Source organism: Pygocentrus nattereri, chromosome 4, assembly GCF_015220715.1.
Source record: "Pygocentrus nattereri isolate fPygNat1 chromosome 4, fPygNat1.pri, whole genome shotgun sequence".
Taxonomy (NCBI): Eukaryota; Metazoa; Chordata; class Actinopteri; order Characiformes; family Serrasalmidae; genus Pygocentrus; species Pygocentrus nattereri.
The window spans coordinates 20,578,452-20,591,145 of NC_051214.1; the positions used below are offsets into that span (position 1 = coordinate 20,578,452).

A 12,694-nucleotide genomic window follows, 5' to 3' on the forward strand; every position below is an offset into this window, starting at 1 on the left:
CGATAGGCCAGGATGAAGTACGTCATAGGTCACATAAAGCTGGGCTTTCTCCAGGAGAAGACAGGCCTGTTCTCTGTAAGACTCCAGGTGATCTCTCATCTGCTGTACTGTTTGCATTTTCCTAGCTGTATGGGTTGACTACGGCTTCCCTGTTGGGATGCAACATGACTGACAGACAAGTGGACACACTTGTCTGTCAGTCTGCATAAATGCAGTCTGCAAAATACACCTGACTGCATAAATACTGAATGAAACTTTGTTTTTTTCCCATTTGTTGAGCTTGAGGCGGTCCCAGAGACAAGTGCTCTATTCCAAAAAGTGCTCTGACCCCACCTTTAACGTGTAGGTTAAAACAAGTACCAGAGAAATTTGTATATGTGTGTGAAGAGGATGAGAAGGGAATAGTGCCAGGGGCTGCCCCTGCCATCTGGACATAGCATTGTAGATAAATATGTTTTAGCAAAAAAAACAACAGTCTAAATCTGTTTTAAAAACAAACTCCACTGATTCTGATACTTATAAATGTGAAATATTACTCTCGGTGACACAGCCAAGGCACTGCATAATCAGGCAACTCCCATCCAGCTGAGACAGTTAGCTATTTAACAAAGAATGTAACAGGATTGAAGGCTCACACAGTCTTTAAACTTTAATCCCATTATTCCCAGTGGTCCGACAACACCGTTTACAGTGGATAAACCCACAGCCAGTGCTTAGCCGGAGTGATTAAGCCTCAAGCACTTTCTCACTACAGCAAAGAGCGATCCTGCCCAAACTTAGCAGAGTTAAGCACCTTCTATAACGGTTCAGTTGCCATGGAAACATAATAAACACACATGCTTCTGCTGCAGAAATAATAACAACCCATCTAATTCGTATTGCACAATAGAAAAAGGAACCAAGAAAATGTACTTCCCATTTATCAGTTCAGTTTGAAGGAGACTGAACTGGTCCTACAATGACAAACAACAACCTCTGTCTGTCCATTTAAAAAGAAACTGCACTCTAATTAAAAGCTGAAATGTACTGCTCTGCAATAATAATACACACCAGCCTTGCTTAAAATGTGAACACATACACCGATCAGGCATAACATTTTGACCACCTCCTTGTTTCTACGCTCATTGTCCATTTTATCAGCTCCACGTACTCTATAGGTGCACTTTGTAGTTCTACAGTTACAGACTGTAGTCCATCTGTTTCTCTGATACTTTTTTAGCCCCCTTTTACCCTGTACTTCAGTGGTCAGGACCCCCATGGACCCTCACAGAGCAGGTTCTATCTGGGGGGTGGGTCATTCTCAGCACTGCAATAACACTGGCCAACCAAAAATATCTGGCCAACAGCGTCCTGTGACCACTGATGAAGGACTAGAGGATGACCAACACAAACTGTGCAGCAGCAGATGAGCTATCGTCTCTGACTTTACATCCACAAGGTGGTCTGACAAGGTAGTAGTGTCTAATAGAGTGGACAGTAAGTGGACACAGTGTTTAAAAAACTCCAGCAGCATTGCTGTGTCTGATCCACTCGTACCAGCACAACAGACGCTAACACACCACCACCACGTTAGTGTTACTGCAGTGCTGAGAATGAGCCTAGAACAGCTCAGAGTGTTCATCGTTGGTTCCACAGCACTGGATGATCTCTGAAATCACACTGAAAGAGCCGTGAGTGCAGCGACACCCGACAGGCTCAATCTATTGTGGGACGAGTTTGACTGTGGTGTTGATGTTGTCTGTACAGCTGGAGGAGGTTCAGACTGAGACCTTGTACAATTACATAATAAACTTTATGCTCATTTAAACCATTTACAGTTCACTGCATTGACCTGTAATAATTTACAAGTGAAATCAATCATTTTAGCTCTTAATATTAAGTTTGCAACCCTTCCTCACAGTCTGCTGTAATCGTACGAGAACAGCAGGCACAGTAATATGAGCCCATCTCTGCCGAGAATGAGGACGGTTCAATTACAGATCCTGACAGACTACATGATCATGTAGCCGAGAGGGCCAGGAAAGGGTTTCGGTCGAAACAAACACATGGGCAAAAAACTATTACCAACATAAACCAACCACTGATTCAGCTTAAGACGATCTTGATCAAATAAAGGTCATTACAATCTCATATGCTACACTATAATACACATTCTATTAACAGTACATCCTCTCATGGTTCACGTTTATGGTTATGATGGAAAGCATTTCCTGGACCGATTATTCCACCCTGATGCTGGTCACAAAGTAGCATGCTACTAATGGCTTACTGGAGTCAGTTATTAGAGTTGGTCACAAAAGGAAAAGCACTGCTTTTAATTGCTCCCATTATCTCAAAAGAAAGCAATGCTATTTTCTGCTTTTTACCCATCTAAGGCTCCATCATCGTTCTGTTGGATGATTAGGCCTCAGATATTCATACTTGCTCTCTAATGAAGCACTTTTCTCTGGAAAATAGGGCTATAAAATGGATAAACATGTATATTCTTAAGTGAATGGCTCGTTAGGTGACTTTACCCCTACCCTGTGTTTTTGAATGCCACCTTGCAGCTTGGAACTGAATTACAAGGGGTAGTGGTTGAAATCTTCCCTACGAAATATACTAGCGCTGCTCTGTAGGCGACCCTGCCCGTCTGCACTGACAGCAGAGGAGGGTAAAGTTCAGCTCCTCGCTGCTGGGCTTTAGTTACATTCAGGGCATCATATGCCTTCAAAGAGGGGGGCATTTATTTATCATCACCCATCACTAAATCTTCAGTGATATGAAGCTGAAGTCAGATATTCACCAGATTCTTGTTGATTAATTAATTAATCCTAAATATTTGGGACCTCTTTTGAGTGAATTTTTATGCTTGATACGAACAAAAGGACCTTAATACATTGAAATAACATTAAACTAAGACAATACAATTCTTACTGTAATTTTTAACAGAGAAAATCCTCACATTTGTGGGTTTCTTTGGTCTCTTGGCTGGCCATCTTGCCCGTTTTTCTCATACCTCTCTGTTTGGAGTCTCTGAAAAACCTCAGTTTGGAGGGTCATGTAGCCCCAACACTTCACCCTACCCCTCTATCTCAACAAGAATTGGGACGCCCTACCCCTAGATGTGAACCCACAGAATGGAGGGCGACGGGTTGAGGGTAAGGGGTGAAATGGGAAATGGGAGTATTACGGCCTTTTCAAATGAACATACCCCTCTAGCTAATGCTTGGCATTGGGAATGGTAATCTTGACCTTAAAGAGGAACTCCAAATTAATTTAGCAAAATTAATTATGCGCCTTTCTAGAGAAATGTACAGATTAAAAAATTGTTCAACTTTGTATTAATAGGAACCAGATGTCTGTATGTCTATATTACAAATATTACCATTTCGTCTGCTGTCCAAAATGACTAGTGGCTTGGTGGCGTGGTGGGTAGCGCTGTCGCCTCACAGCAAGAAGGGTTCGATTCCCCGGCCAGGTAACCAGGGTCTGTTCTGTGTGGACTTGGCATGTTCTCCCCATGTCTGCTTGGGTTTTCCCCCCCACAGTCCAAAGACACACAATCAGGCCAATTGGATGTGCTAAATTGCCCCTGGGTGTGAGTGAATATGTCTGTCTGCCTTGCGATGGACTGGACCGCATACTCTGCCACCTTCTGAAATAAGTAAGAAAACCATAAAAATAAACCAAAGCCGTCGCTGCTGTGATCCGTGTTGAATGGCTGTCACAACAAAAGCACGTTTTGAGAGGAAACACATAACTAATCCTGGAGTAAATCTTCATGATAAAATTACGTTTTAGGCCAAAACTTCCTATCACAAAACAACGTCTCAGGTCTCAAGCCATGCATTCATAACCATTTTGTGTAAGAATCAATGGGATGCAGCTTTAAGACACATTAAAGGCATCAGACGTCTGGTTCCAAGTAAATTTCAAAGTTTCAAGCCGAACCTCTCTGAATGATTTTGTTCGTATCTAATTAATCAGATGACTAAGTGATTTTACTAAATTGGTGGAGTTCCCCTTTAAGTATATTTCAAAGGACATTTTCAGATTACGTTTTTGAGAAAAACATCACAGTGGTTTGAGTTTGATGACAGTCCTTACAAGCCCTCCTTCTAACTGTCACTGGTCCAGCGCACAAAGCAGGCTTCCAACATTGCTGAGATGCACATAGAGCTCTTTTAATATAAGATAATTCATGATGGTGTTCAGTGTTAGATTAATCCTGTTTACTTCCTATGTCATCTGAAGTATACAGCCAGCTTTAGGCTCCCATGCAGCTGCTACAGTGTCCCATTTTATTACTGCATATCATGCCGTCCCACTGGATGCAGGCCAAACACTAAAACCCACTTCGAGACACGATAATGGGGAAAAGACAAGAACCATGCACAGAGTCACTGTCAAGCAACTGGCTTGTGGTCTGATTTCCATATTAGGAATATATGCTGTTGCCATGGCGAACTCAGTGGAGCCAACGGGAGCAGTGCTGTCGTTCTCCAAGTTCCTCTCCTCTGCACTTGAGTCATCGCTGGCTGACATACTTCAGCGTCTTCACTAACACGGCTCTTCTTCAAACAGCGTTCATAATGAGCGAGCGATAGCCAGCGGGGGAAAAAAGATCTGGGACACGTTTTTTGCAAAATCTTGAGACATGAAGTTCAAAACAGTTTCACACACACACAAAAAATGTTACTCTTTGCCCTTGGTATGGAAAGGGTTACGGGCTCGTTGGAGCCTGAGAGGCTGAAGCATTTGATGTATTGTGAGAAGGACGTGTCACGCTGTATTTTGACAGGCCACTTTCTCCGCCTGCCACATGAATGATTAATTGAGGCAAACCTTTCATATCTAAGAGCTGCTCTTATACAAAGAGAGCATGATGAAGGAGCACAAGCTGGCTGTGTAGGACAGCCTGTTATTATACGCTTATTACACAGTTGTGTGTGTGGCCCCACAAAGGAAGACAGGAACAAGCATCTCTGTTGTTCCCAAGAAAGGCTGATTTTTCTCACCAAATCTGATTTATTTTGTTTAGCTGTTCACATTATCTTTTAAATGTCATCTGTATACCACATCAGTCTGAACAGATCAGCTCCTAAACCGACCCACATGCGCAAAAGAACAGAGCTTCACGTGGCTCGTCCGGAGGTAAACAGTCACGACGGCCAGCGAACGCCAGTCGCTCCCGGTTTCATCTTCTCCAGCATCACAGGACCAATTATGAAGTTCCAGTGACAGCTGGGCTCTTCACACTCAATGTGTTCGAGTTTGCCATAAAAAGGGTCCGGTATTCAGCCATGGCCACTTCTTAGGTTCGTGTCCTCGGATTGTTTAAACTGTTCTCTGACTCGGAGCGGCTGCGATGATGTCTCCTCCGTTTTTGGCACAGAAACATCAGCCTAAATGTTTATGAGCCTCAGCAGCATGAAGTGATCACAAATGTCGAGTTGAACTGACGTAAAAGTCGCATGAATTCCGATCTGGCTGTCCAAACTGAGTCGCGTTGCTGCAGATCGGATACAGATTGGATTTCAGTACCACATATGAAAGCGTCTCAAATTGGAATTGAAAATGTCAGATTCAGTGCGATTTTTGCTGTTCACACTGACACACGGACACACATCTGTGTGTGAAAAAGATCGGATTCGGGCCACTTTTACCTGCTGTGTAAATGTAGCCAAATAGTTCCCTTGTGCTGACCACAATTACTCAGATGATGTCCAGCTGGAAGCTGGGGGGTTTTCAGCCAATGTGACCTATTTAAGTATCTCAATCCTACTGAAAATCTGGGGCTGGATTCACAAAATGTGCAAAATTAAATTTGTATTCCTGAAAACAGTTCATGAGAATTCACTTAATTAGTTTTCTTAAGTACAGGTCTAAGAACATGTGGTATTCTTGGAAAATAATAGCCTCATAACTGTCTTAGGCCAGGGGTGGCAACCCAAACATTAAGAGCTATATAGCCACTTTTCTCGCATCTCCGGCAGAAAACGCAGAATAATTTCTTGTAAAATGTCTCTCAACTTTCAATTTTTTATGAGTTTTTTTTTTTTCAATTTTTTCATGAGCCGGCTTCTCATTCACCAACTTTGCATTCAAATATTTCTGCTCCACCTTAAAAGCTGCCAGAATGTAACTGCTGCACCAGTTAAGGTGGAACAGGAGAATTCGAACGAAAAGCTGATGTCAGCTTCACAACTTTTTCATCTTTGACAGTTTCTCATTGCAGAATAAACGTATCAGGAAACCACCTGTCTCTGTTGTTCCCCAACAAATAGTTCCCTTGTGCTGACCACTATCACTCAAGATGACGTCCAGCTGGAAGCTGGGAGCTTTTCAACAAATGCAACCTATTTCAGTATCTCAACCCCACTGAAAATCTAGGGCTGGATTCACAAAATGTGCGCTGTTACTTAAAGCAGTTAAAGTAAATTGTTATTCTTCAAAACACTCCTTGAGAATTCACTTAATTAGTTTAAATCTTTTCCTAAGTACAGGTCTAAGAACAAGCGCTATTCTTGAAAAATAATAGCCTTATAACAGGTCTTAGGCCAGGGGTCGCAACCCAAACGTTAGTAAGAGCTATTTTGTCCTTTCAACAAAAATTAAACCACCCTGCGAGCCACAAGCTTTAACTTCTATTTTACCCTCTTGACTGTAAATATGTCTCAGTATGTGCTGATGTACTAGTACAGGCTAAAAATATATAATATAAACAAGAACGTGGACTTGCCTTGCTCTGCTTTAAGCTTCAGCTCAGCTATAGCTGCTTTTCTCGCATATCTGGCAGGAAACCCTGAATAATTACTTGTAAAATGTCTCTCAACGTTCACCATTCACCAGCTTCGTGTTCAATTTTTTTCTGTCCCACCTTAAAAGGTGCTGGAGGCGGCAGAATGTAACTGCTGCACCGTTTAAGGTGGAAGAGAAGAATTCAAATGAGAAGCTGATGTCAACTTCGCAACTTTTTAGTGTTGTGACAGTTTCTCTTTGCAGATTAAACACATCAGTAAACCAGCTGAAGTGATTATAAGCGAAAATAAATCCATCAGTTCGTCTTACATCTCTCTCTTTGCCTTTTCGTTACCTACTAGTTAGGCTAAATTGTCTGCATTACTATGGTGACCAGCAGTCTGTGCTCCAACCTTCAGGGTTAAAGGGTGAATTAGCAGTTCTACATTAACTCCAGCATTTAAGACCATTTACTGTTAAACTGTGTTGAACGATCAGCAGAGCTTTATTTTACAGTAAAGGAGAATTATTTTATTTTTACCTAATATGCTATTTCTGCTTTGGAGCCACAACTGGGCAGTAGAAGAGCTGCATGTTCCCGACTCCTGTCTTAGGAGTTGATGAGGTAAGCATGTAAAATCATAAGCTTCTGAATAGAAAACCCAAAATATAAGCGTTAAAACACCAAGGAGGATTTTTTCCTGTCGACTATTTCCTCCATGATCAGGAAATAGTCCTTTCTAGTCCTTGTTTGCCAATTTTTTTCAAACATTTTTTTAAACTATCGTTTTTCCTCTATTTTTTCCTCTATTATTTTTCCTCTAGCTCAGAGCAAATTAAACTGAATAACAAGTTAAAGCAAATAAAAAATATAACATGATAGTTATAGGCTACATAACATAAACCTTAACTTTTATAAGACAATGATAGACAAAAATAAGACTTTCTTAAGACAATATCTGAGAACTTCTATGAACTTCTTAAAGTCTGCCTTAAGCTCCTTCTTGTGTTTTTTGTCTTAGAAAAGCTGATTAATTTTTACATTTCTAGTACAACTCTCTCAAGATGCAACCAAAAAAGAAGCGTTGCACTGAGGAGTCTACAGTCTTGAGAGTTAGCCCTGGCTCATCCTGTCACTGCACCTCTCACCACGTGTCTCAAAACTATCGTAAAACAACGTCTCGGGCAGCTGACATCAATGTATTCACAATCATTTATCATGTAATAAGCTTATTTTATAGCTTTCAAGAGTCATCAAAAACACTTCAGATGTCTGGTTCCCACTACCTCCACTGTGAACACCTGCACCTCTTTAAGTTCCTCTAGATTGGAGCACTGCACACCAGCCTACTCTAAATTACTTTGTTTACATCTCAACTTTGATGATGGTTAAGTTTAAAAAGACAATCTGTGGGATTTTTCAAAATTTCCAGTGTTGATACAAGTTGGGTACCGACTCACTCTTCTGCTGAGCCATGCAAAAATGGGAAAAATAAAACACGCCTACCACTGAAATGTGCAGCGTAGGCCTTAGTAACTACACGTTACGTCCGCATCATCTACACTAGACCGTTTCCTTCATAGCTACAGCAAAAACATCGGTCATCATGCTGCTCAGGGATCCCCACCTACACAACACCAAACAGAGGGAGGACCTCAGTGACTCATCCAAGTGTGTAGTGCTGCTGGAAAACTGCTGACTTCGCCCACGGCTGAACAAATTCTACACGCTGCCTCAGTCTGTCGGTTCCCTACTTGAAAGAAAAAACAACCATGGTGAACAATTTGTTTACAACTTAATACCCAGTCTGAAGATAGCAGCTCCAGGTCATACTGGCCATAATCATCTCAGCTAAGTGATTACACAGACTAGATACCTGGCAAATGGTCTAAAACCTATGTCACTGTTCAGGAGACTGTTCTGGTTTAATCTTCTACTGAACACATTCAGCTTATCATAGCTTGGATTGTAGATCAGCAGAAACAGCATTAAATCCAGTCCAGTGATCTACAGCTTCAATCACTATCCCATGACACTCCATGGTCAGAAGATATGGATTCCAGGGTTAAAGCAAAGACACTGAGACAAGCCACTTATTGATGGTCTTGAATGCCTTACTGGCACACATTGACGGATAATGCTCGGCTATGTGAATGATCTGGAAAGAGTCAGACACCAATAAAAAAAAAATAAATAAAAAAAAAACAAGGCTACGGAAGAACTTTGTCTCACATGGTCCCATACTGGTAATCTTAAAACAAAACCTTCTGTACTAACTTAGCTGTGTGGACTGGCCTAAAGGACAGATCATTTCAGAAAGTCTTACGACCAAACCAAAACCTCAACACATTTTACAGCAAAGCTACATATGTCCATTTAAGGCATTTGGCAGACGCTCTTATCCAGAGCGAATTACAGTTTGATCATTTTACACAAGTAGGCGAAGGCAGTGTTGGGATTCTTGCCCAAGGACTCTTATTGGTATAGCATAGGGTGTGTTCCCAAGTGGGGCATTGAACCCAGAGCCAGAGGTGTTACCCACCACAGCAACCAACCACAGATGTCCTCAAATGACTATGGAGCTGTTCTTACTCTTAGAAGAGCAGATGCTCATATTAACCCCTATGGCTTATAAACAGCACGTTGTGGTTCAGAGCGATAAGACCCTCCAAGAAAATCGTGAATTTTCCATATTTCGTTAAAATGCCTAGCAAAAGAACTTTAAACAAGGCATCTTGGGATTCATTAGCAGAGAGATCCAAATTACTGCTTTGTGTTTATGCTATGTTAGGTCAGTGAACAGACTCGCCAACAGCCACACTGTAGCTGACCCTTCACTATAAATGCCATTACCACTGACACCCCGTCTTGCACAAAGACTCTTATTGGTATTTGGGTGTTTACCCAAGTGGGGCACTGAACCCCAGTCTACAGTGCAGAAGCCAGAGGTGTTACCCACTACACCAACCAACCACAGATAGCCACAGATGACTATGGAACTATTCCTACTCTTAGAAGAGCAGAAAGAAGTAGCCAGGTTAACTAACTGGGGGCTGGCGATGCTCATATTGACGCCTATGACTGGGATAGGCTCCAGCAGCCCCCGCGACCCTGACGGAGAAGCGGCTTAGAAAATGGATGGATGGATGGGCTTATAAACAGCACCTTGTGATAAGCAGCAGAGCGATAAGACCCTCCAAGAAAAGCATGAATTTTCCACATTTGGTTAAAATGCCCAGCAAATTAACTTTAAACAGGGAATCTTGGGATTCACTAGTAGAGAGAACCCAAACACTTGGGGTTAAGACACCAAATTACCGCTTTGTGTTTAAGCTTGGTCAGTGAACTGACCATGACCACAGACTGCGGTATGGCCAACAGCCATACCGCAGCTGACCCTTCATTATAAACGCCGTTACTACTGACACCTGGGTGTTTACCAAAGTGGGGCATTGAACCCCAGTCTACAGCGCAGAAGCGTTACCCACTACACCAACCAACCACAGATAGCCACAGATGACTATGGAGCTATTCCTACTCTTAGCAGAGCAGAAAGACGTAGCCAGGATAACTAACTAACTAAATGCTCATATTAAAGCCTATGGCACGGTGTGATGAGCAGCAGAGCGATAAGACCCTCCAAGAAAAGCGTGAATTTTCCACATTTGGTTAAAATGCCCAGCAAATTAAGTTTAAAGGAGGCATCTTGGGATTCATTAATGGAGAGAACCCAAACACTTGGGGTTAAGACACCGAATTACTGTTTCGTGTTTATGATAACGGACTCGCCAACAGCCAAACTGTAGCTGACCCTTCACTATAAACGCAGTTACTACTAACACCAGGACTTAATAACAAGACAGAGGATTCGGCTAAATGGTTCAGACTGCTGGTTAAGCGTGTCAGAGCCAGTCTGGGGCTGAAAAACTAGGGGGATCTCTGTTTTTTGCCTCAGCCATTCGTACGCGAGTGTGAGTGTAAACAGCGCAGCCTCACCGGGAAGACTCCTCGGAGAAGCCGCCGTCCAGCAGCCGGACTTTGCAGAACAGCACGCCGTTGACAAACGGGACCGAGGAGAGTTCGTCCAGCTCGAAGTCGACTTTAAACTTGAATTTCTTTTTCTTCATCATGGTTAAAGTGGTCCCGGAGCCCGCTTCACGTGTAGTCGCAGCGCAACGCCGTCGTCTTCACCATCGTGTCGGGGCAAGACCGCGACGAAGCTAACGCGGCTAACTAGTCTGGCGGTTCGCTGGATTAGGGGCGTTTAAACGACCTCAGGGGTTCAGTTTTCCGGCTATTTCCACCGCTGTACTGACTGGCCGTCGACTGTGCTCCTTTTTATGTGGCCACGAAAGGAGGGGGGGCTGTTTCTCACTGCGCTTTGTGTGTAAACAAGCTTGTGTGTGCTTTATAACCGTGTTATAACTACTGGACGTTAAGGGGGAAACACCAGGGAGGCTCGAAGGAGCCAGTGCGCATGCGCCACATTACTATATATACATATATATATATATATATATATATATATATATATATATATATATATATACATATACATATATACATACATACATTCATAGCTATACGCATTCATACTTACATAAACACACGCACACACACACACACACACACACACACACACATATATATATATATATATATATATACATACACTTCCACTAACTCTAAACAAACAGGCCATACTGTCAGGAGGGAAAATAAATTAGTAAATAAATTGCAGTGTAATTTTAATCCATTTATGCCACACATTTCCATTCATTTCAGAGCAATTTATTTGGGTTTCGTTTGAAAAATAAAGTTTCATTAACTAAAATGTACTTTGGTTGCATTATTGTCCATTTTATGTAAACAAGCCACCTAAAGAAAACACAACTCGTTCATTTAGCATAGAAATATACTCAGTTTAAAAGTCCAACAGCTCCAGTGGTTAGTTTTATGAGTGTATTCTATGCAGCCATCGTGTGTGAAGATTGTGGATTGTGCTATTTTCTAATCAAAGTAACACATTTTATTTTTTTCTATAAATTCTTTTCATGTGTACATCATTTCCAAATAAGCAAATATATGAACGTCATTGCTGTCATTCAGTTCTAAATACTTTTGCCAGGTATGTAGTTGAACCTGTGTACACATTAGAAAGCTTACAGCGACCCCTGCTGGATAACTGATACTATTACACTGGCTTTAAAACTGCGCAGAGCAGCTGTAGCTTGTTAGCTTGTAGGTAGAGAGGAGAATCTCTCTCTGCAATATCTTCAGGTTTTCTCAAACGCTAGAGGGCCCCCAAGCGAGTCCAAAATGAATGTGTTGATAGGGAGCCTTTGAGCAAAATCATAGATTATAAATGCTTAAATATTTTTATGTAAAATAATGCGATCATTTCCTGAACACAGAACAGCATAAACATTTTAGCACAGCGGGTATATTTTTAAGAGCTTTTAAACTCGAGTTATAGGAGTTTAAAACAGCGCCTCATTTACGTCCAAGACATCAGTGAGCGCGAACAGCCAATGAGCTGCTCTGCTCGCCCGTCAATCATCACGCTCTGGCAGTAAAGCCCGCCTCCTGTTGCCCAAAACCCGTTTGCTGTAGAAAAAGGGAAAAACAGAGTGAGATTTGTTTGTTTTTTCAGTGAAACATATCCTTATACTGTCTAAAATGAAAGGAAAGTACTGGGCGAGTGATTAGAAACTATTTTAACTTCTCGATTTTAGCCGTTGAGCTCCATTCACTCCCATTCATTGAGGACTCAACGGGAGGAATAAGGTGTGGCCACGCCCACCAGTTCTAGCAAAAACGGGACAACGCCAGAGGGCGCCCGCGAGCGGGAATGGAGCTCAACAGCTGAAAACCGAGAAGTTAAAATAGTTTCTAAACACTAATAACTTTCTTTTAATTTCAGAAAGCAGAAGGATGGATTTCACTAAAAAAACAGAGCAAAGTCACCTA

At 42.0% G+C, this 12,694-nt stretch overlaps 1 protein-coding gene across 1 annotated transcript in view; it reads right to left on the bottom strand.

Annotated features, from left to right (window-relative positions):
• Positions 1-11,155, bottom strand: part of fam102bb (family with sequence similarity 102 member Bb) — a 34,672-nt gene extending 23,517 nt beyond the window's left edge. Inside the window, exon 1 of the mRNA XM_017723732.2 lies at positions 10,721-11,155. Within this exon, the coding sequence (XP_017579221.1) occupies positions 10,721-10,854 (134 nt within the window). The 5' untranslated portion in view covers positions 10,855-11,155. The remainder of the gene's footprint in view (positions 1-10,720) is intronic.
• Positions 11,156-12,694: the final 1,539 nt, after the last annotated feature.